This window comes from Lissotriton vulgaris, chromosome 3_1 (assembly GCF_964263255.1).
Source record: "Lissotriton vulgaris chromosome 3_1, aLisVul1.2, whole genome shotgun sequence".
Lineage (NCBI taxonomy): Eukaryota > Metazoa > Chordata > Amphibia > Caudata > Salamandridae > Lissotriton > Lissotriton vulgaris.
The window spans coordinates 198046151-198071799 of record NC_141689.1 but is presented as its reverse complement, the minus strand read 5'-3'; the positions used below and the strand labels follow the sequence as shown (position 1 = coordinate 198071799).

The 25649-nt window shown below is 43.3% G+C and overlaps 1 protein-coding gene across 12 annotated transcripts in view; it reads left to right on the top strand.

Annotated features, from left to right (window-relative positions):
• The window catches only part of CELF4 (CUGBP Elav-like family member 4), a 1334281-nt gene that overhangs the window by 702931 nt on the left and 605701 nt on the right, over positions 1–25649 (top strand). For all 12 annotated transcript variants that reach the window (XM_086960321.1, XM_086960314.1, XM_086960320.1 and 9 more), the window contains exon 3: positions 19305–19353. In XM_086960321.1, the coding sequence (XP_086816447.1) occupies positions 19305–19353 (49 nt within the window). The remainder of the gene's footprint in view (positions 1–19304; positions 19354–25649) is intronic.

Below are 25649 nucleotides of genomic sequence, written 5' to 3'. Positions count from 1 at the left end.
TATATATATATAAGGCAAGGTTTCTTGCCAGTGCTTGGTCTATACGCTTAAGGCTGCTAAATGGAATTAAAAACTAGATAATGCTGTTATTTTTATAATTTATACATATAACATTGCGGCTGCATTTTAACCTGTGTAATTACTCTTTTAAATTGTATAGTGCATTATCGTTTTTATGTAAAGGATTAGTTAGAATATTTTTAAAGTAATCATTTTTTGTCTGGAAATGTCTAAATGTTTGTGCTTTTATGATATGAACATATCGAATAAAGTATTATTCACGTCTTATATACAGAAACACGTCTGGACCCTTGTTAGAATAAATTGCCTTCTATATATATATATATACACAAACATACATATATATGGCTTTTAATCTTTATACGCACTTCCTAGCCGCTCTTCCCATTGCTATGGATAATGCTTTGTTTGACTCACAATAGTAAATCCATCTGCTATTCCCACTTGTGTGTCTGTTGCATCCACCTACGTCAATGTTTCTTTGCTCGGATACCAGTGTTTTTACCTACTATGGTTTGTAAAGTTGTTTTGCAGCCCCAGTCTATCGACCCATCAGCAGAATTCTGCACCCAGCTTTTACTAGTTGAGAACAATGGCAATATCTGCTCTTATGTCCAGGGCCGTTTCTACCATTAGGCAAGACTAGGCCACCGCCTAGGGCGGCAAAAGTGGGAGGGCGGCAAAAAACATGAGTTTGGGAATCCCCTTCATTCATCTAATCAACTGGCCTTCGACCTCAAAAGCGCATTAGTTAGCACTTTCTACAATTCGTTCAACGTGACGTGATGTTCGGTTGTAGGGGCCATGTGCGCAGCTAATATCCTGCTGCAATTTGCAAAATTCCCACCCGCGGCTGAGTCACTTGCTGACGAGTATAGCCACGCCTGACATCACCCAGCCGAGGCACTGTTGTAAACACTGCAGAAGCTGTTCCCTCCTACCCCGTTTTCTGCTCCGCGCGGTGGACAGAGAGTCAGTTTTGAATATTCATAACTCCCCAGAAGGGAGGTGTCTGGCGTAGATACCCTGTCCACTGCCCGTGCATGCCAAATCATGACGGGTCTCTGACCTCCAAGTGAGCCCTGTGAGCCCCAGGCCACGGAGAGGGGCCCATTCAAGCCGATCAGTATATGCAAGCCGGGCGATGGGGGGCGGGCACTCCCAGCAGCCACATGTGGCACAGCGGCGTTAGCTGCGAGGTACCTCTATGCATTTATTCTCTGTGGGTGGCAGGGGCGTCTCTGTGCCCGGCTCCACCACGAGCACACCACGGGAGACATTTTGGCTGGCAGGAGAACTTCGCTGATTGTTGGCGCTGCTCTGGAGCTGGAGGCAGGTGGCAGCATGGTCAGGTAGGCTTTGCCCAGGGCAGAGCACTGGTGATGCCTTAGCATTGTAATGTAGGTGGAAGAGGTGGCACCTCAGAGCAGCTTCGTAGGTAGGCATAGTTATGGGGACATGAAGAAGGAATACATTGCTGGACATAACACTCACAGGTGAAGAGAGGCTGCAGTTGGGAGGTGTGGTTGAATACTACTGACATACTGGCACGGCTCACTTGATTTCCTTCAGGTTTCACTCAAAGTGCTACAAAGGGGTTGGTAGCCCATATAACAATACCCCCAGTGCCAACTTTGGTGTCACTATTGGTAGATGGGCATTTCTGGAATAGCAGCACTGCAAAGCCAGCAGGCATCGCCCAGTGAAGAGAAGAGTGATGGGAGGACGCGGCTGCTTCTGGGAGGTAGTGCCAGCCTTGCAGCTCCATGGGCATTCCCTTAAATGCTGCAATTCCTGAATTAGAGGCAGTGCTTAAAGTTCCTGTATTGTTTTTGGCTAAGCTGAGCTGGCCAGTAAGTGCTTTATTTAGGTGATTTATGTAGCACCGAGTTCCTGCTTTCAGGCGCTGTCTGAAAACCTGGTGCAACTGTAAAATGCATACAGATGGAAATGGATATCAGAATACAATTGACGCACCTGTTTGCTATTTATTTTGAAATGATATTCCACCACCCTGCCATCAGTATTTATCAACCTGGGCATTTGCGTAGCGCGGTCAAGAAAATGAATTGCCTGTCGGCGCTTCAATAACCAGTATGTTTCCGTTATTCAAGACAATCGTCCTCCTTTTGGGGTACGCTAATAAGAGAAGTGATGGACTGTCCTGTCCAAATTCTAATGTGTGATCTTCATATGACACAAGGGCTCCTGAGCCCAACCGACTCAGAGTTCGTATTTTGTCCCCTTTTTTATTGGTTAATTTGAACAGGTGGTTTCCGGTGCGTGGCACGGACATTTAATTGTCAGCACCAGCATTTATTGCAGGCACATATAGTGGAGCTGTTAGTATGCTTTAGAGATAAGCACAACAACAGTTGTTTACTAATTAATTATACAAATTACAAATGACTAATATCTTTCGCCCGCGCTATTCTTATAGCTTTGGGGCCTGGAATAGTCCGGATTGTCGCACTTATAGCAGAGTATTTCTTAGTGGTTGTGTTGGAACTACCATTTGGAGTGCTTGCAGGGGCAATGGGTGGTACACACTCCAGTGGGCTCCTGACGAGGTTCCTGGAACTTATATTTTTACAAATTAAGCACTGCCCTGTGTGGGCTGTCTGGTTTGTCCACATTGGGTCCCTACCTCTCTGTCTTCTAATTCGCTGCTGTCTTCCTCAATCTTGGGGGGTTTCAGCCAAAATATATTCTTCACGATTTGCCCCTGACGTGGGCGTTTGTTTGTGTAAACTGTTGGAGCCGGCACATCCCCGTGGGCTTTGAGGGGGTGGGGGCCGTGTCATGAAGCCCTTCATTTGCATTCCCTAGGTGCAGGTGCTGCACCCAAAAAGAAACCAAGACACGGGTCTCGTGGGACTCCCCGGGACATCCGAACAGAGCAAATGCTCGTTAAATTTACCAATTAATGGCGCAGGTTCTCAGCGACGACAAGACATGAGCCCTGGCGGAAGGCTGGAGGTTGTACAGATAGAGCGGGCCAAAGTAACGAACGATTGGGAATATGACCACTACTCCCTGGGGCTTGAGGATTCAGAGCCCTGAAAACGGAGAGTACATTGTCTCTACAGAGGCACCACCTCTTGCACAATGTAGTCACACCAGGTTTGGGCTGCGAGTGGGGGAAATTGTGGGTCCAGCACGCAACATACCATAACATACACGTTTGTATAGCGTACCTATCACCTGAAAGTCTCAAGGCGCTGAATAACAGATGTATATTGTTACCCAACTCAATGGTACTCATTTTATCGACCTCAGATGCATGAAAGGCTAAGTGGACCCGTTGGGATTAGAACCTGTGACCGTGAGGTCGCACACAGGCCCCTGCAGTGGATGCATTTGTCCACTGAGCCACTAGACCCTGCTACATCATGAAGTGTAGTTTGTCTAATGGAACACCACTGTAGATTTTAACAACACACCCACACAGCATGCTTATGCTCCATTTCAGAGAGATGTTGGAAGAGAATGAATGAAAGTGTATAGAGCGAGAACATGCAGACAGTTAGCCTGGATGACAGGGGAGAGAGAGTGATGGTAGTATGGGAGGGGGCGGCATTTTTCAAATCTCGCCTAGGGCGGCAACATGCCTAGAAACGGCCCTGCTTATGTCAACAGTCATGGGTGACACAACTGCTCAGTCTGGTGACGTAATACTGTAAGTGATGATGGTGGCGATGATGATGAAGAGGATGGTTATTATTAGAAGTATTAGTAATAATTGTAATACTATTATACTATCATAACCCATTAATAGTATTATCGTACCACAATTAGTTGCTAAGGTGGTGTACAGTAATAATAATTTCAAAAAAATAAGAATAACAACAATAATAAAGATAATAATAATAGAGGTTTGAAAGCTGCTGGACCAGACCCGCCCTTCATCATGCTAAGGTTGGTACAATGGGTCTCTCTGGGTGACGGCGACACCTGCGCTCGCGCGATGCACTCGGATACATCGTCCTCCATCTTAATAAGACATATATGAATAGATGCTGGCACATCGAAGTCCTCTCACTATTCAATACGTCATCCATCCGGAAGAAATGATTGGTGGTTAAGCCCCGGTGATTTTTATGGCTCAATTTAATGTTTTTTTTAAATCCCGAACCATTTTTTCCAAGTGGGCGTAGGGGCAGGTGGGTTATGTTCAGGATCAAAACCGATGTAGTGGTCCCAGCGTGCAGACGCAGGTGACACAGCTCAGTGGGTCAGACCTCTTGCTGCAGAGATCCCAAAGACAGGTAGAGTTGGGTAACGTCATATAATCCCATATTCCATTTTTTCAAGCAGTGCAAGACAACCACGTGATATAAAGGAAAAACAGGTTGAAGCAAAATAAACGCTACACCATATCACAAAAGATAAACTCTACTTGCAGTTAACAAATAATGTGTGTTTAGAAAGCAAAACAAATACAGCGCATTAGCTCTTGAGGTAGAGTCAAGGCCTCTGCTGCTCAAGATCACACCTGCATCTGCCTACATTGCACTTTGCGATCTTTGATGGCCCCTAAATGGAGACACATTGTCTGGTCTTGTTTCCATTCTCTCTATGTCTCACTTCTTGAGCCCTTCTCCCTCTGACACCAAGAGACTGGTTCTGAGGCATCCTCTGATTGGTTCAGACCCTGGATGGGGGAGGCTGAAGGAACCCTGGCATCTCCCTGGCAACAATGCCGCCTGTACATGATCCACTCCCAGGTATGGACAAGAGATTCATTCCCTCCGAATCAATCATCATATTTATTCTAATTGTAACATAATAGTCCCACAGGAACCCAGTTCAAATGAGCTTGACATTATTAAAATTTTAATGCCCAGTTTTCATAGCTGAATGAATATTTAAAGGGTATGTCCCCAGCTTAAGTTATGATGATGGAGAAATTAATGGCATGTCTTGTTTAATGCACCAGTACGTGCCGACGCTAAATAGGTTTTAAAAAAGCCATTGTTTTGACAGTAAGGCGGGGGAAAAGGGCTGAAAAGACAGCAGCCTTCAGAGAGAGCATGCCTCATGGGTGTCGGGTGTGAGAGACTATGAGAGCTAATTGTTCTTATGATGGTGGTTTCAACAAGCAGCAGGATACTGTGTTGTGGGTGATGGAAGATACTGAGAGGGCCTGCAGGCTGCACAGAATTGTGTTATGTGTGCCGGCCAGGCCTGCAAGCGACACGCAATAATGTTGTGGGTGATGGTCGGGCCTGTAGCTTGTGAGTGGTCTAGTTGTCAGTGATGGTGGGTATTGGTGGATCCTGTTGGCTGCATAAAATCTTTTTTCGCATCAGGCCTATGGGCTACATGGGATCTTTGGTTGAATCTTTGGGCCTGCGGACTGTGGCAGAGCTTACTGTCGAGGATGTTGAGGCCTATGTGTCAGATGAGATCTTGCTGTGGGTTTCAGAGGGCCTTGCATGGTACATGGGATCTTCTTGTGGGTGATAGTGAGGCCTGTGGGTTACAAGGGACCTTGTCAATCAATCAATTGATCAATCAATCAATCAGGGATTTGTAAGGGTGCTACTCACCCGTGAGTGTCTCAAGGCGCTGAAGGGGGGGTGGGGGATTTGCAGATCCGTTCAGCCGAAGAGCGAGCTTTTGAGGGTCTTCCTGTAGGTGTTCAGGAAGGGGGCGCGTCTGATGTCCACCTGTAGCTCGTTCCAGGGTTATGGTGGGACAGGAATGTAATATGTTGTATGGCCATGGGTCATGGCAATTCCTGCAGTTTGTATGAGATTTTGTTGTGTGATGGTGTGGCCTGCCAGCTATGGGAGATCTTGTTGTGAGTAATGTTATAGTCTGTGAGAGTTCTGGTTGTGGGTGATGCTGCAGCCATAGGCTGTGAGAGATCTTGTTAGGGATGATGGCAGTTCCTGATGGTTGTGTAAGATCTTGTTGTGAGTAATGTTGAGACCTGTCAACTATGAAAGATCTTGTTGTGGATGTTGGCAGTGCCTGTAGGGTATGTAAGATCTTGTTGTGAGTAATGTTGAGACCTGTTAACTATAAAAGATCTTGTTGTGGATGTTGGCAGTGCCTGTAGGGTATGTAAGATCTTGTTGTGAGTAATGTTGAGATCTGTCAACTATGATAGATCTTGTTGTGGATGTTGGCAGTGCCTGTAGGGTATGTAAGATCTTGTTGTGAGTAATGTTGAGACCTGTCAACTATGATAGATCTTGTTGTGGATGTTGGCAGTGCCTGTAGGGTATGTAAGATCTTGTTGTGAGTAATGTTGAGACAAGTGAACTATGATAGATCTTGCAGACGTAACTATTAACATAACGTGTATTCGTAAAGTGCACAATTACCACCTCAGGTATCTTGGTGCTGAATATCAGATGTTTATCGTTACCCAACTCAATAGTACTTATTTTATTGACCTCAGAAGGATGAAAGGCTGAGTGGACCTGCTTTAATTTGAGCCTGTGACCATGAGGTCAAACACAAGCCCTTTCAGTGGATACGTTAGTCCACTAAGACACCACACCGAGCTTAATGGTACTCTATTTATCAAGAAAGGACAAGAGGCTAAGCAACTTCTCCCAAGATTAAAAAAAATCCTATCTATTGCACAAAGATTTTAGAACCAGGGGAATAACCCAAAGGGGCATCACAATGGCCATCCCCTTGTCTGCAGCGCACTTTACTCCAAGCAGGTTTTAATCTACATTCTTCTAGCACAGATTTGAAAATAATTTCTGATGTTCAGTGAAATATGTGTATTTCTGCTTTTATGACTGGGTTCTTTATAATTTAGTAAAGTTATAATAAAACATGCTAATATCATATGCTGAAAACGCTGGAGGTGCTAAGGGTGGCTGCCCACCCAAAGTGGAGTGCCATCGAGTGTATCACTCCTCGAGTTAGACCATGGTATTTCAGCACAGTGTTATCACAAACACTGCAAAAGCAACTAAGGCTTTTCATCATCTTTCCTCTCTCTTCAACTCTGTGTGTCTTCTTACACCCTCTCTCTTACTCCCATCGCAGTCCCCTCACTCTGTGTGGTCCATTTCATCGTTTTCATCAATCGCTTCCTCTATTAATGTCTCTTCTATACCCTTCATATTTTCTATCCCTTCTCATTCCTATTACCCCATCAATCTTTCTTGTTTTTATTATCTCTGTTCCTCTTTCACTCTTTCCATTTACACACATTAACATACTGTCTTTATTAGCATGTTTGAATTAAATGTCTTTAATATTCGAGTTTTTCCTTAGCCACTTCTCGTATTCCTGTTTGTCCCATCAAGCCCTTATGCGTCCTCTTCCCCCTGGCTGGGTCTCTCTTGTTCATCGTCCCTTCGCAGCACAGTCTGTCACACTGGTCAGTGGTGCATGCGGAAGCAGAGGAACGGTTGGTGGGGCCACAGATGTGCCCATGTCCGTTCCTCTCCATTTGACGCTCAGTGGAAGATGAAAGTTGGTGGGGCACAGCAACACATACATAGAGTTGGTGTGTATCAGTGATGGAACATTAGTGAGGGATTGTGGATATATTATCACAGGAGGCCCTCTGCAACTTTAAGTAATCCCTGCAGGGCTTACTTTGTACAAAAAAATAAGTGCACCCTCGCCAGGACGCCACTTTAGATTGCACCACCCATTACTACTACCAGAGCTGCCAATGATGGTGCCAACGTAGCTCCTATTAACTGAGAATGGGACCCCCTCTATTATTACTGTAATGGTCAGGGAAAGAGAGGAAAAGCAAAACACTATCAAAAAATATTCCCCCTTGACCTCTATAATTTTTTAACGATACACATCCAACACTTTAGTTATTGTATTTTAATACATAAGGGCAGACATCAACATTTTTTTAAATTTTATAGTTTTATTATTTTTTTCCACTTTAGTTGTATTTCTTAGTACAAAAATTTCTCATTTATCAGTTTGTCACATCAGTTTATATATTTTCAAAAAACACATAATGTAAAACACACAATACTATAATACAATCAATAAAAAGCCATTCCATGCAGAGAAAACAATATATGAAAAATTGAACATTCTCACAACTACATGTACACCATTCTTATCATACATACTGCATTCATTCTTAATTCTGCGTCTGAGGGATCGCAGATAGAAGTGCGAATTAATACGCAAGGTCGACGCGTTTCGGCAGTGTAAGACCGCCTTCCTCAGGACCTATTTTGCAGAATACTCATATATTCACAAACGATATTTTATAGCCCCTGCATGGTTGGGTATCTTCAATTTTATCAATAATAATAATAATAATAAAAACACTTATAAAGCGCATGGTTACACTTAAGACAGTGTGTCCCCGCGCTAAGAAATGCTCCAGAGTCCCGAAGAGACTCCTATCCAACTTCAAGCAATGACTTCAGGGCTTATTTTTATGTAACTTCCAATATTCTCAGGTATTGACTTTTCCACTAGTTATAGATGCGAAGGATAGTTGTGTTCATTTATTTTTAAGACCGATGTTTATCTTACATCCAAAAACGCCTGACCCTTAGATCATGTAGCGACTCTTTCAGTAATCACAGATGCGAAGGATTGTTGTGTTTCTGTGTTTTGAAACCGTTGTATATCTTGTTAATGGGTAATTTAAATTCCTCCCGTAAAACGTCTTCTGACGGCGGATAAGTAGCGCGAACTGAAACAACAACGCACCCTTCGATGTCTGATCCCGGGGAGATATCAATTTAAATAATTTTTGTTTCTCTCCCATCAGGTCAGTAGTCTTCCACACGAACCCGCACTCGTGCTACTCGGGTAGCTCCTAACCATCACACTCCAACAAAGAGTGATATTTCAGACTATTCCAGATCCTCCAAGCAATAACAATTTCTTATGTGGCGGGTATTAGTAATTTCTAATGTATATTGAATTAATGAACAACTGTTGTTAAAGCCTATCTCTAAATTAAACAGACAGCGCCACCAGGTAGCTGTCATAAGTACTAGTGTTGACAATTAAGTGCCGGTGGCGAGCACTGGAAACCACTGGCTTAAATTAAGCACTGAATCCCTGGCAGTACTGCCGTGCCCAGAGGGCACATTTGCCAATATTTATGTACCTTCTGTGCTTAAGGTTTTAGCAATGAATTTCACTGAACTTGCCATCTATAGTGACTGGCACATTTCTTTACTGAAAATGTACAATAAAAATGCCTTTGTGAGTTAGGGTTGAGATAGCCAAAGAATGGAGATGGCTGCTGTTTTTAGTATACAGGACTGTGAGCTGGAGAGCACAGGGAGGCGAAGATGCAACCATGCATCACATCTTTGGGGGAGGGATGGAAATTACCCATGAGGCAACTGCAGGTGATGAAAGTCATGCACAGAGAGGGGATTCCAGCCCATGGATGTTTACTCACCTAGCATCTAACACATTGACATCTGCTAGAAGTTAGAAATCACATACATGTAAGCCCTATATTTGAATTAGATCACCAGGTGCATTGTTTTTTAAGGTGAGCAAAGCTGTGTTTTTTAGCTGGAGGAATCTAGCAAATTTCCTGATGTCTGCCCTCATCAAAATGGATGACTATTACATTTGGGATCGTCCCAAATTCTATTGCTAGTCTTTCTTCAGATGGTAAAAATGCAAAGTTCGTGGAAGAATTGAAAAGTGCCTAGGTGCACATGTTTTAGGTGAACCCGCGATGAACTCTGCGCTCCAGGCTTATCGGCGGCTGCCGGCTGGAGACGCTAGAGGGATGAATTGGTGGGAAGCGGGATGGATGGTTAAGTATACGCGTGGTGTAATGTATGGATATATCTCATAAGTGCCGCAAGACCTGCAGCAATAAGTCACCAGGGAAGGACTCCGGGGAGGCAGTGGCGGTGATTTGTTAAGGTCAGACCCCATGAGCACAGAGCTGTTTTATTTCTGTACCTCATAAAAAGGTAGTTGATATCTTCTAATGTGGTTGTACAGTATACCATACCTGTCATGCCATAAAACCTAGACCGGGACATGCGGACTCTGCAGAGAAAAGTCAGCAGTTCTAGGTGCCGCAACGTAAGGAGGGGGGCTCATGCCCCCAACTCTCCACATAGGCCTGCATCTCATAAATTTAGATGTAGCATTTTCCTTTCTTAACATATGTCAGAGAGTTACCAATGGTGTGCATCTAGTGTTGGAAACCTCTACATTTGCCCACTTCTAAAAAATTGCAGCAGATTTTGTGCGCGTATCCCATAGTTCACAAGTTAAAATCCTGCGCGTGTCTGCTCAGGCTTTCATCTTTCTGCACAGGTGAGGATACAAGCTGCAGATGTAAGACTTCACCATACAAAATAATGTACTTTAGTACACAAAAATGTAAGGATAGAATCTTAGAGAGTCCCCTGAATCTGCACTTCATATAAGGGGTCAATTTTGAGTCGATCCCCGTTTGAGTAATCCCCATTTCGCTAGTAATGGTAGTTACCAGTAGCCCCGGGTGAAATTCCAATCTTGCCAGCATAAATTTGCTTAATTCCAGAAATTTCATGCTGTGCATGTTACTTGATATTCCTGAAATGACGCCATAACACCATGACACACGACTATGCGTCATTCACTGTCAAAATCTACTGCAAATGTGCCATTCGAAATTTAACACAAATGCACATGAACAACAGAACGTGAGTGGCTGTTTTGCATGGTGCTTTTTTTTGCACTACTGTTTTTAGCGCAAAATATGTCATCACATAAAAAATTGTTGCGAGTTTGCATTTCATGCTAAAATATACAGCTAACTGATGGATTTGCATTTTACATCATTATATGCAATTTCACATAATTTCGCTGAAATTTTGTGTTGTTTCACCAAACCATATTGCTTATGTTTCTCACATCCCTAATTACCAGTTGTGGCAAATGGGTTCCCTCATTTAGCCCCTCCCCTGGGGTGCGCTAAGCCCCAGGAGTCAACAGAACCTATAAGAATAAGGGTTATGAATCCCGCAGAAGAACCATGAGTGGACATGTTCTACCACCATACGTGTGATCTTTCAAACTTGAAAATTGTTGCAGGTGAAATGCCTGGGTGAAAGTCTAGCTAAACATAGGGAATTACATGTGGGAATGAACACAGAAACACCAATTCCTGCATGTTAATGCTTTATTCAGCTGAAGATCTCTGAATTTATTTGTTGACAAGGGGGAATACTTAACAGTATCAGTGCATCCAGTAAATTTACGTCATTATGAAGCAATTTCATGTGTGCTGAATTTGGAGGGGGGAATAGGCATTCCAAGAGAGATGCCTTGAAACTAGAACAGCCCCAAACGTTCAAGTTTGCAGGCACTCACAGTCACAAGTATTAGTAAGACACATAGTGATAATTGGGGCAGTTGCAGCTTTACTCATGCAAGAAACTAGAGAAAATCTAGTTCCTGGGTGGGGTAGGGCATGGAACACCAGCAAAAAGGCAGAGGGGGTACACAGAAAGAGATCTGCCCTTTAAAGAAAAAAAGACTAAGCATTTAAAACTGAAATACACTTTTCAAAAATATTTATGAAAGAGTCAATGCATATGTTTTACCTTTACTCTTGTGAAAATACTTTATTATTTGAGAAACCTGAAAATCACAAAATACATAGCATCTTTTGGTAAATTACGATTGTTGCAGCTTTACTATACTTGTGAAAAGTCTACATGAAATTCGAAATAGTTGCGAATTTACGCTAAGCAGATGCATAAAAGTTCGGGAATTCATTTCGTTTTTATATATATTTACTCTATAGAGTATGCCCCTAGTATCCCGCCCCCCCCCCCCCCCCCCCCCCGACCACCCGGGACATAGGGTGTACATTTTTTGTGCACTTTCATTTTTGTCTCTCTGTAAAATAATTATTTGTATAATGAACAAAGAGCCCAGGTCATTTCCAATGTTTGTCGATTACTGTCCCGATCAACACAAACTCTCGCAACAGCATTTACTGCTCTCTCGACCTGATAGCATTGAGACATCTTCCCTTGCTGTTCAGATGCTGCTGAGAATTATGTCTTTGGATGCTGGATGCGTGATAGCCTGCCCCCTAGTGTTCAATCGGTCGCATTGCACCAGCAGCTTCTCTTCTCTCACCTCGTCCAAACCGTGGCCTGAAGGAGGCTGGCGCCCCTGCTGTGCCCAGGTCCGGCAGCTCCCTTCACTCTCCTTAAAACGAACCGTCGTACGTCCTAGCGCCCCAGATACGGGCGAGAGCACAGGCGATATTATGCTAATTCCTGCGTCGGGTTAATTTAGAAGTCATACGAAATCGGCAGTGAGGAGACGGGAGATAAGGGCGGCGCTTTGTTTCAGCCCCCGGGGCAGGCAGGGACGTGAGATGGCTCATCTTTCGAGGCTTGCAGTTTAATTCATGCTTCGAAGCAGGCTGCAGCACGTGGCAATGAGCCTGGCAGCGCGTGGAGGCCACGTGACGCTTCATGCCTTCAGACGCATCCATGGAGAGTGGAGATGTAGAGAAAAAGGACGCGCTCCCCACGTCCCTGCACGCGCTCTCCGACTCATCAAGAGTGAGACGTGTGTACACCCTCCCTGTGCGCTTTTCTACAGAGCGAAGACAAAACATGTTACCAACCTCCCTGTGCCCTCCCATGCAAGAAAGGGGGTGTTACCAACCTTTGCGTGTACCATATTACAAAGAAAGTGGGGTGAAATCAACCTCTGTGTGTACCCTCTTACAAAGAAAGTGGGGTGAAATCCACCTCTGTGTGTAACCTCTTACAAAGAAAGTGGGGTGAAATCCACCTCTGTGTGTAACCTCTTACAAAGAAAGTGGGTGTTACCAACCTCTGTGTGTAGCCTCTTACAAAGAAAGGGGGGTGCGGCCAACCATTATGTGTACCATCTTACAAAGAAAGGGGGGTGTTACCAACCCCTGTGTGTGATCTCTTACAAAGAAAGGGGGGTGTTACCAATCTTTATGTGTACCATCTTACAAAGAAAGTGGGGTGAAATCAACCTCTGTGTGTACTCGCTTACAAAGAAAGTGGGGTGTTACCAACCTGTGTGTATGATCTCTTACAAAGAAAGGGGGGTGTTACCAACCTTTATGTGTACCATCTTACAAATAAAGTGGGGTGTTACCAACCTCTGTGTGTGATCTCTTACAAAGAAAGGGGGGTGTTACCAACCTTTATGTGTACCATCTTACAAATAAAGTGGGGTGAAATCAACCTCTGTGTGTACTCTCTTACAAAGAAAGTGGGGTGTTACCAACCTGTGTGTGTACCATCTTACAAAGAAAGTGGGGTGAAATCAACCTCTGTGTGTGATCTCTTACAAAGAAAGGGGGGTGTTACCAACCTTTATGTGTACCATCTTACAAAGAAACTGGGGTGAAATCAAACTCTGTGTGTGATCTCTTACAAAGAAAGTGGGGTGTTACCAACCTGTGTGTGTACCATCTTACAAAGAAACTGGGGTGAAATCAACCTCTGTGTGTGATCTCTTACAAAGAAAGGGGGTGTTACCAACCTCTCTCACAAAGAAAGTGGGGTGTTACCAACCTCTGTGTGTGATCTCTTACAAGGAAAGTGGGGTGTTACCAACCTTTGTGTGTAACCTCTGGGGGTTGGAATGTGATCTCTTACAAAGAAAGTGGGGTGTTACCAACCTCTGTGTGTAACCTCTGGGGGTTGGAATGTGATCTCTTACAAAGAAAGTGGGGTGTTACCAACCTCTGTGTGTATTCTCGTTCAAAGAAAGTAGGATGTTACCAATCTCTGTATGTAATCTCATACAAAGAAAGTGGGATGTTACCAAAATCTGTGTGTAAACACTTACAAAGAAAGTGGAGTGTTACTAACATCGGTGTGTAACCTCTTACAAAGAAAGTGGGGTGTTGCCAACCTCTGAGTGTGATCTCTTACAAAGAAAGTGGGGTGTTACCAACCTCTGTGTGTATTCTCGTGCAAAGAAAGTAGGATGTTACCAACCTCTGTATGTAATCTCATACAAAGAAAGTGGGGTGTTACTAACATCGGTGTGTAACCTCACAAAGAAGGTGGGGTGTTACCAACCTCTGTGTGTAATCTCTTGTGCAAAGAAAGTAGGGTGTTACCAACCTCTGTGTGTAAACTCTTACACAGAAAGTGAAGTGCTACCAACCTCTGTGTGTAGCCTCTTACAAAGAAAGTGGGATGTTACCAACCTCTGTGTGTAATCTCATACAAAGAAAGTGGGATGTTACCAAGTTCTGTGTGTAAGCTCCTACAAAGAAAGTGTGGTGTTGCCAACCTCTGTGTGTGATCTCTTACAAAGAAAGGGGGTGTTACCAACCTCTGTGTGTAACCTCTTACAAAGAAAGTGTGGTGTTATCAACCTCCGTGTGTAGCCTCTTACAAAGAAAGTAGGATGTTACCAATCTCTGTGTGTGATCTCTTACAAAGAAAGTGGGGTGTAACCAACCTCTGTGTGTAACCTCTTACAAAGAAAGTGGGGTGTTACCAACCTCTGTGTGTAACCTCTTACAAAGAAAGTGGGATGTTACCAACCTCTGTATGTAATCTCATGCAAAGAAAGTGAGATGTTACCAACCTCTGTGTGTGCTCTGTTATTGAGAAAGTGAGATGTTACCAACCTCATTGTGCGCTCTCTTACAAAGAAAATGGGATGTTACCAAACCCTGTGTGTAATCTCATTCAAAGAAAGTGGTATGTTACCAACCTTTTTGTGTGCTCTATAATTGAGAACTTGAGATGTTACCAACTACATTGTGTGGTCGATTATGAAGAAAGTAATCTGCTACCAACCACATGGTGTGCTCTCATAAAGAAAGTGAGCTATTACCAATCTCTTTTTGTGCTCTATGATAGAGAAATTAAGATGCTACCAACCTCTTTGTTCCTTTATAAAGAGAATGAGTTGTCACCAGTCTCTTTCTGTACTTTAATATAAAGAGAGTGTGTTGTTACCACTCATTTTGTGTGCTGGTATAAAAGAGGTGAGATTTTACCAACCTCTTTAACCTCATCACTGCGGCGCAAATTCCGCCGCAGTGCTGAACATTCCTAACGTGTTGTGGTCATGACGGCTCCTGGCCGGGAGCCGTCATGAGCATACAAGAGGTTAAGTGCTCTTCCAAGGAAAGTGAGATGTTACCAACCTCTTACTGTACTTTCTTATAAAGAGAGTGAGCTGTTAGCATCCACTTTATGTGCTCTCTTATAAAGTGAGATGCTCCCAACCTCTTACTGTACTTTCTTATAAAGAGAGTGTGCTGTAAGCATCCACTTTATGTGCTCTCTTATAAAGAGAGATGCTACCAACCTCTTACAGTACTTTCATATAGAGAGAGTGTGCTGTAAGCATCTACTTTATGTGCTCTCTTATAAAGTGAGATGCTCCCAACCTCTTACTGTACTTTCTTATAAAGAGAGTGTGCTGTAAGCATCCACTTTATGTGCTCTCTTATAAAGTGAGATGCTCCCAACCTCTTACTGTACTTTCTTATAAAGAGAGTGTGCTGTAAGCATCCACTTTATGTGCTCTCTTATAAAGTGAGATGCTCCCAACCTCTTACTGTACTTTCTTATAAAGAGAGTGTGCTGTAAGCATCCACTTTATGTGCTCTCTTATAAAGTGAGATGCTCCCAACCTCTTACTGTACTTTCTTATAAAGAGAGTGTGCTGTAAGCATCCACTTTATGTGCTCTCTTATAAAGTGAGATACTACCAACCTCTTACAGTACTTTCATATAGAGAGAGTGTGCTGTAAGCATCCACTTTATGTGCTCTCTTATAAAGTGAGATGCTCCCAACCTCTTACTGTACTTTCTTATAAAGAGAGTGTGCTGTAAGCATCCACTTTATGTGCTCTCTTATAAAGTGAGATACTACCAACCTCTTACAGTACTTTCATATAGAGAGAGTGTGCTGTAAGCATCCACTTTATGTGCTCTCTTATAAAGTGAGATGCTCCCAACCTCTTACTGTACTTTCTTATAAAGAGAGTGTGCTGTAAGCATCCACTTTATGTGCTCTCTTATAAAGTGAGATACTACCAACCTCTTACTGTACTTTCATGTAGAGAGAGTGTGCTGTAAGCATCTGCTTTATGTGCTCTCTTATAAAGTGAGATGCTGCCAACCTCTTACTGTACTTTCGTATAAAGAGAGTGAGCTGTTAGCATACACTTTATGTGCTCTCTTATGAAGTGAGATGCTGCCAACCTCTTACAGTACTTTCTTATAAAGAGAGTGTGCTGTAAGCATCCACTTTATGTGCTCTCTTATAAAGTGAGATGCTACCAACCTCTTACTGTGCTTTCTTATAAAGAGAGTGTGCTGTAAGCATCCACTGTATGTGCTCTCTTATAAAGTGAGATACTACCAACCTCTTACAGTACTTTCATATATAGAGAGTGTGCTGTTAGCATCCACTTTATGTGCTCTCTTATAAAGTGAGATGCCACCAACCTCTTTGCGTGCTGGCATGTAAATGGGCATGCTACCAGGCTCCTTGTGCGCTCTCTTGATAATAGTAAAATGGGCCATACCTAGAGGCGACCTACCTCTGTGGAGTAGAACAAGATGTGAGACCTGCTTCCCTGTGCGCTTGCTTAAAGAAAGAAGCAGTTTATAGCTCTCTATCAATCTCTCTGGCTGCTCAATTACACTATTAAAATGAGGGGCGTATTTATTTACTTTTTTACGCAGTACTTAATTATTCATTCATGTATTTATGTTTCATTCATTTATTTAGAGATCTTGTAAAATGCTGTCTGTCGCTTTTCGGTGACAGAAACACACTTAAAAGGGTAATGGAGAACTAACAGTCCAGTCTGTGAGGCTGAGATGCTTTCCGATGGCCAGGCGAAGTAGCTCTGTTTTCAAAACCTTTCCAAATTTCTTGTGCTTGAGATCAATATTCAGGTGGGATTAAAATCCTTCCACCCTCCGGCTCATCATATAACCAGGTGACTTTGCTCTGTGCTTAATCCGAGCCGATGGTTGCAGGTGGAGCCCACTCGTTTTTGGGGAGAGAAAAACATGAAAGGAAAAAGAAGAGTAAGAAATAAACAGTCATAAAGTAGGCATGGGCGGAAAATCCGTTCCGCTCGCGGATTTTGCGGATTTTCGGGAAATCCGCAATCCGCGAGATTTGCGAATTTCCTGCAAAATCCGCAAATCCGCGAGCAGCGGATTTTGCTCGCACTGCTCGCACTGTTCGCGTGAGTTCGCGCCCCGCGAATAAGTGCGAAATTGCAGAAATACGATCTAAGCAAAACTGAAAGTAACTACTTACCAGGTTCAAAAGTTCAGGCACATCATTAGTAGCCATTTCCTGTAGTGCTTCCTGAGGGGCCCCTCCAGAGTTCAGTTGCCAGTTGAAACTATTATGTGACCCTGCTCTGAACCTCAGAATAGTTACACATATGCCACAAAGGTCATGAATTACAGCTAAGGGAGACAAGCAGGAGCCAGGCTGGAAGTTAAAATCCATTAATCAGCCCCTAATTCATTATTGTCAGTTGGGGCAGGGCAGGTGTTGTAACTAATTTTGCAACAATGAAAGCACTTAGCAAGTGCAAAAGATCACTAATCAGGGCGCACTAAGGAAGCAGGTGCCAGCTAAAAAAATATTCTGTGACACATTAATCAGCCCCAAATTAATTCAGGTCACTTGAGGCAGGGAAGGTGTGCTTTGCTTTGCCGAAAATAATGTACACTGGACAACCAGAGGGTGTGGTGATGAAACAGAGGGTGGCATGGGTGGGCCAGAGGGTGGCATGAGTAGTCAGAGAGTGGCAGTGGTGACAGAGAGTGGCAGTGATGAAGAAGAGTGTCCCAAACAGGTTGGACACGTAGAAACAACAAGTTCGCAAAACTTGCGACCCGACAGGTAAGTTCGCAAATTGCGAAATTGTAAAAACCCTCGCGAACTGGCAGAAACACGGGCGAACACAAAAAAAAAAAAAATCCGCAAATTCGCGGGAATTCGCGGATTTTGCGGATTGCGAATCCGCAAATCCGCAAAATTCGCGAACGCGAGATCCGCAAAATTCGCTCATGCTTATCATAAAGAGAGAAACGAGGATTCGAAAATAACCTGCAAGAGTGAGGTAGATGCAAGGAGTGTGGGGTGTTGGAAGAAACAGGCATGAGGTGGAATTGAGACAATGCATCTTTGATGTTGTGCAATCCCAACATTCATCAGCACCAGTTGCCGCCTTCTGAGCAAATCTTTGAGCACCAGCGCTTATTATTTTACAAACTAAGCATTGCATTTGACTGTGTGTTTCAACCCCTGAGATTTACAGACATAGAAGATTGCGTTTGGATGACACACGAGGGTTATTAACAAGTTCTCTGCTAGTGTCCCATAATACATCATCATCACTCCCGCTAACAGAAAAACAATATCATGTGTTGTCAACTTCCCTATGTGCCCTTACGACCGCACAGTAATGCATCACCAATCACCCCACCTGCCTTGTTTTTATACAAAATAGAACAAAATAGGTTGTTATGCTTCCATGTTAGGCAAAAGACATCCCACACTGCTACTCAAGTGGCCTGTGCCACCCATGAGGAGACTTCTGGCAACTGGCATTGCTGCTAAAGCTGGCTGTCCCCTATGGCAGGGTTCTCCAAAGTCAGTCCTGGAGCAAAGGATCCATGCCAGGTTTTAAGATAACTACATTTATCTAAATGGGAAAATGCAAAAAAATCTGTCATGGATCCGGCCCTCCAGGACCGACTTTGGAGAACCCTGCCCTACGGCATCACTTGTAGTAGTAAATAGCGGTAGACAAAGAGCGTGCCAGGGATAGAAATAGTACTAACCTGCTATGTTTCTGGTGCTTCTGACATCCATGATGCATTGCTGAACACTCCAAAGATAGTTCTGTAAAACGTTGGCATGATTTCTGAAAGATTCCGGAAATTTGTCAGTCGTTGCTCCATGAGGTTTGTCATGTTAGGGAAATCCTGGAAGCGTTGAAATGTACCTGAGATGAGGTGGAACTGGATGCGAAAACACAATTATGGAAACAAGATGTCTAATGACTGATATTTTGGAAAAATAAGTTATGTAACTAAATGTTTACTATACTTTTTAATCTTATATTTAAATCTAAAATTTAAAAAACCTAGGTATGTTGCGTGCTAAATTTCCATGATCTGACGTGAAGCAATAATGGAAGGAGGGGGCTAAAAGTCATTCAATTGAATATGATATTCATAAATCAATATCTACCGTAACCACCATGACAAATCTAGCTTTGCCAAGTATTGGTTGGCCAAGACTCAAATACTCTTTCTCGTTTTTCCTTTCAGATGAACAGACCGATCCAGGTGAAGCCGGCAGACAGCGAGAGCAGAGGAGGTAGTTGCCTAATATATTCCAAACCTTACTTCTGTGTGCTGCGCATGTGTATTTTTGTAAACCACACCAGACGCTGCGCGTATCAATTAGCCTGATAATGGTTGCCAAAGAAATTCCCTATGCCGCTCTGCATGTCCTCATCCAATTCTCTCCTCTCTTCCTGCCCTTTGCCTAATATTCAATTATTATTCGATTTCCAAAAGGCAGAAAATTCAGAGTTTGGCCTGGCAAGTTAGCTTCTGCCTTGTTAGGGAGATAACTTGCAGAATGGTAGCTTCCAAAAGAGAGACGGGTATGTGTGTCATACTTACGCGGAGCCTTGGTGATCAAAAGGGGAGAGAAGATGGAATGTGGGAAGAGGGGCTGGTGCCTTTTCTGCATTTGAATCACTGTACAAATGAAAGGGGAACCCTTACAAGGGTCTTCACCCTGGAAACTTTATCTCTCCCCTACAGAGGGTCTCACAGTGGATGTTGGTTACTGTAGGAGGGATATTAGCACCAGCCTCTTTTTCTCAATTCCAGTGTAATGCCTAATGTTCCTTTGAAAATGAATATCCCTTTCAGTTGGTGTCGCTAACACCTGCGCATGCTGTTTATGCACTACAAGTACTTACTTACTACCCACATAATACCCCAGGTACTGAGAGTTTTAATGGGACCTCTTCCCACTTACATTTTGAGAACATCTGTAAGCACATGGTTGTGTCATTTGTTTCTGCTTATTCGTAGCAGTCAAAAAGTACAGCTGAATATTCTAACACATCTGTTTAATGGGCTCCCGTGAGCCCATTAAAACCACGAAACACCAAAAATGCACTCTATTTTTTGCACTATGTTGGTGTCCAGAAGGACGCACCGCGTGGTCGTGGTCCTACTTTGTGTGCCTGAATCCATCGAATGTTGTGGGTTCAATTTGATAGACAGAACTGAGAAAACCAAACTGAAAAGAATTCAGATGTCAAATATGAAGGCTCAAAATGTAGACTGTCAAAATCTTGAACATTATTAAATACCTCTCTACATGCATTTGAACCTGATTTCAATTCCCAAGTGGAGCCAGACTCGTTTTCCAGCTATTTCAGGACTAGGTCCAGTGCTTAATTTGAGCCGGTGGTTTCCAGGGCTCGGCACCAGCACCTAATTGCCAGCACCAGTGCTTTTGACAGTCTGACACATGGTGGCACTGTCTGGCTTATTTAGGTGTGAGCACAAAAACATTCAGTTATTAGTTCAATTTAAATTTACAATGACTAATTCCTGCCTCTCAAGCCATTCTTTTAACTTTGGGGGCCTGGAATAGTACGAATTGTCACACATGTAAGAGTGTGATGGTTACTAGCTGTGTTTGTACTGTCATTGGCAGCTGGCAGGGGCAATATGTGGTACAAGCTGCAGTGACGTCCTGACGAGAGGCCCAGCACTTATCCTTTTGCAAATTAAGAACTGACTAGGTCAATGTAATATTCTGACTCCTGCCCTAACATCTTCAGGGGCAGAGGTTGTCAGGGAGTTTAGATGCGCAATGGACAAGTTTGAAGAAACATATTTATGCAGGTCACATATTTAGATGGTCGATTGTGGTCACATTCTGTGTTTTCAAAATCTGTTCTCATAAAAAGAGTTGTGTCACCCCGAAACGGGGGCCATTGTTATGCCACTGAGTCCAAGACCAGATTAAAAAGGCTTTAAATGTGATCTTCCACCTCGAGCTTGAGAGTTCCAGCACCTAGAAGCCCTTGGGGTTTGGTTTAGGCGCCTAGTAAATTATGTTGACCTTCACTTTGATGTTACCATGTAGGGCTGGTCTTGCATTCCTTAGCCTGTCCCTCTCTGGTCTTTTCCTAGGACTACGGTGACCAGCATGCACAGCGAGAGAATGGGCATCTAATGTATATTAGATTGGCGTAAGATCAATGCACCCGGCGACATCCGCCTGTAATGCCCTGCATTGGAGCTTCGTGGCACTGGAAGAAGTCTCAAGTGTAGTAAGAAGAGGAGATGTGTGTGGGGGCCCTAGCAAAGACAACCTCTCACAAACCAGGCTTCTGTCGCACAGCCAATGCTTAGTGCATCTCCTATTATTATACCCTGCTCTTGCACAAGTGAACATGGGCACATTCTCACACAGAATGCATCTTGTGCACACAGAGTGATGGTTAACGTGATTACTAAGGAGGATGGAAATGCCAGTACTGGAAAATGTACAGAGCGGGCTAAAAATAGCATTAAAACTATTGTTTAATCAGTAGGTGAACCAATGTGCCCTTTGGAGCGGGCAGTAACAGGACCTGTTGATTATGTCTTTACCTTAGTGTTGAACCCTCTTCTTAAACAGAACTCTTTTTACTCCATCACATTAGTGCTTAGATGAGTTGCATGCATGCCAGCCTTATGTTTTCCCAAAAAAAATCAAGGTAAAATACATATATATTTCTATACATTCATAGCTTTTTGGTGAGCCTCTTTCAGCCATTGTTCTGTTCAAGCATCATTCACATGTTGTTTCTGCCCACCACTACAACCAGCATGGAGCCGTGGACCAGACTCCTTCCTCCATTGGCCGACTTGTACTGTGAGTGGTGGGATTTTTCCTGATCACATGTGCACAAGCTACCTGAAAAGAATTGCAAAGCTGGTGACTCTATGCAGCTGGGCCACTCCTCTATTTTTATATTTTTTATATTTTTGCCGAAAGCTTTTTGTATATTGCATATGTATGCACTAAAAGAAAAACAGCAAGGCTACAAAGGCCTATTGGATTTGCCAGTGCTTGCTTAACCTTGTCGATAGTCTGATAAGCTACGTTTATGTATATTTTAGACTCAGTTTCAGGGCATTTAAGGGGTGCGATGAAGGTTGTGGCCAATTATATGAACTTGAACTGTTTGCTTCAAGTATGGCTCAATAAACACATCCTCGCCGTCCCCCAGGCCAGGCGCATTTCCATAGCCAGGTGCTAATTTTTGTCATTTAGCGACCATCAGATCGCATCACAGCATGCAGAAACCGCTCTCCCCTTTCTAATTGGGCAACACTAATTAACAACACACGATAGCATCGCCCCCATTTCCGCCGCTTTCTGTCCTGGTGCCAATCACGGCAGATTTCAGGCGGGGGCGCTGACTGTCTAGAGACTGGCAGAGCAGCCATCCTTCCAATATCTGTGGCAGGGACCTAGATAACCTAATGATGAGCTGGCTCTAATTTCCTGCTCCCTGCTCTTATCAGGGGCGCCCAGGACGCGCGTGGCGGTGAAGCGGGGGGAGGGGTTAGCGCCTCTTCAGTTGTCAATCAAATGGAAACTGTGGTGCAGTCAAATTCCCATGGGGCAACAAGCCCATGGGCCTCAGAGTTATGAAAGGCCAAGTGCCAAGAAAGTGGCCATCACCCAAGGGAGACACTGCAAACATTTTCAAGTGAGTGTGTGTGGGAGGTCACACGCTAAACCGGCAAAGGGTAGAAGTTGGCCATAATATGTGGGAGTGACTTCAAAGGGGAAAACTCAACCATGAATCCGAAAATGGCTGGTGCAAAAATATCAGAGGCAAGCTGTAGTCCAGATGTATAATCTCTGTCACTAATGAAGAACCCCCTTCCTCCAGCTGTACCTAGCGACGTGATAAACCGCCTTCCCAAAGTACCTAGGGACTCATTTATAAGAAGTGACGCAACACTGCAAGCAGCTATGCTTCACTTCTCAGTGCGCCCTCCTTGCGATATCTCGCCTGTAGGTACAGATGCGTCAGTATTTCTGATGTATCGGTATGGCGCAAAAACGACGCATTGCTGCAATGTGTCACAAAAGTGACGCAACTCCAGCAATGTGTCCTTTCACAGGGCAAGCCCCAAGTGAAAGGGACAGCGTCAGTCTCACACCTGCTGTGAGGCAGGCGTAAGATATTGACGCATTTGCTTCCTAGAAGTGGCGCAGTGAAATCTTATACATTTCCCTGCGTCACTTCTATGACCCTTTCTTGCGTCAGAACGCCCCCCCTGCATACATTATACCTGGTGCAGGTATAATGTGGCGCAGGGGTTTACAAAGTGATGCATCTACCTAGATGCGTCACTTTGTAAATATGGTGCAACAAGGCACATTTTTTATTTATTTATTTATTTGTAAAATTTCTAGAGCGCACAAATACCTTTCGGTGTCTCGGCGCTGGTGTGGCGTACAGGCGGCGTAATCGTGGCACACAGCCTCATAAATAAGGCCCTTAGTGGTCTTGACACATGGAATTTGAAAAAGTGGTAACTGTTCATGCCTGCAACCTCTGCAGTGGTGGATTTGAGAGATAGCAAGTTTGTTACAACACCCGTATCCTCACCCCTCCACCATGTGAAACACAATCTACCTAGAAGGCCTAGCTACATCAACCACACCGTGAAATTAAAGTTTTTCTGGTGTTCTATTTCGTACGATAAAGCTTGTGGGTCAATTGTGCGATGGAACAGAGGGCCCCAGCCAGAATGGTTATCTTAGCAAAATTACAATTTCCAGTGCTATTGTAAAAAATAAAAAAACACACCAATACTGGGAGCACTGCGTGAATTCCATCATGTTATGGAGGTGATGGTGTTCCGCAGTGTGCATGCTTTCGACACTGCTCAATGTTAGTAGAACATGTTTTAAAAGCTCATAAGGTTTTTTGTTACTGTGACGTAAAACTTTCACAGTCATAAAACACAAATCCCACTCCCTAAAAAGAATCAATGCATTATATTTATAACAGTCATGTCTCTTTCCTTGCTTTCGGTCAAACTTCCCCAAATCCATTATACCATCCGCCTAAAACTCAAACTGTCCATTACTTATAGCGACTTGAGCAGAGTGTGTCTGTGTTTACAGGAGTCTTCGAAGCGAAAAGTCGCATGGCAATCGAAGGTTTGTAGATGTTTGCAAACCTGCTGTCATTATGTGCTCTAACAGTAAGCCTGGGATAGAACAACTGTGAGACATTGATCGATTTTCCATATATTGATTGTGTATTGTTCAGTTTTTAGGACTAGCATTAAAACATGTTTATAAAATTCTTTATATTGGGTGTAAATGTTAAATAGGAATACAATTATTTAGAAAAAGTACATGGAGAAAAATGATAGAACAATTGAAATTTTTGTGTCTTTCTTCTTTGGTTAATATTAAAATTCCTTCAAGTAAGAAGATAGGTGATAAAACTCTGAGTGATACTCTAATGATGAATTGCTTTATACTTTACATGAAGGATGTGATGTATATAATATGTACACTATTGCCAGCGCGCGGTTACTTTATTCTTTTTGATCTTAAAAGAGTGAATGTAAGCATTGAACCTATCTTAGCTTTCTATTCTTAAAATGATGGTCATTCCAGCTACTTGGACTTGAGTTTCAAAGAAAAGTCGATGCCAATATCAGAATGTTAAGATTGAATGTTTTGAGCTTGTGTAATGATTTTAAGTAATGGAAACAATATACAATCGAATGGATCTGAACTGAAACTGACTGACCAAAATGGGACCCGCCAAGAACAGCATAAAACTCAGAATTAAAAAGATTACTGGATAGAGCTGGGAGTGTGGGTCCTCTGTGTAGTAAAATGCAATCATCTTTTCAGAATGACTTAGAAATATGTTAATTATGGGTACTAAAAACAATTTTATGTAGATTGGCCTCATCCATATTTAATGTGGAGTTCTCAAAACCTGGCTGGGTCTTGCTGATCTGTGGATGGACGAGCCCGCCCTATTGTTGAAGCGTAGCACTTATCCCCCCGAGCTTGTGCTGTCCCCAGAGCCCTTCTGAATGAATGAACCAGGTCTCCGAAGCCTGGCTGGAGCCCCAGCAGCCCCCAGGAGTTTATCACTGAAAGTAGTGTTCTTTAAAAAAAAAAAAAAAAAAAACTTTTTTAATATGAGCTTATATAGCGCGCAGCTACCCGGAGGCATCCCAGCGCTGTTAGCGCTCCACAGAATGAAGAGCAGGGTTACAGTTAGGCATTTTGAAAAAGCCAAATCTTTAGTGCTTTTGGAAGAGGAAATCCCTTTCCGAAAGGTGGAAGAGAGAGGGGGAGGCCATTCCACACTTTAGCGGTATTGTATGAGTATGAACGCCCACCATATTTCACTCTCTTAATGACAGGTGTCATGTTATGTTATGTTACGTTAAGTTAAAAGTAATTTGTAGAGCGCACGTTCACCAAATGGGTTCTTGGTGATGAGTGGGGTCAAACAGTTGCTGGGACAGAAAAAAGATGAATTTAATTGTATGCCTGAACAAATAGTCAAGTTTTGAGAGACTTCCTAAACTGAGTAT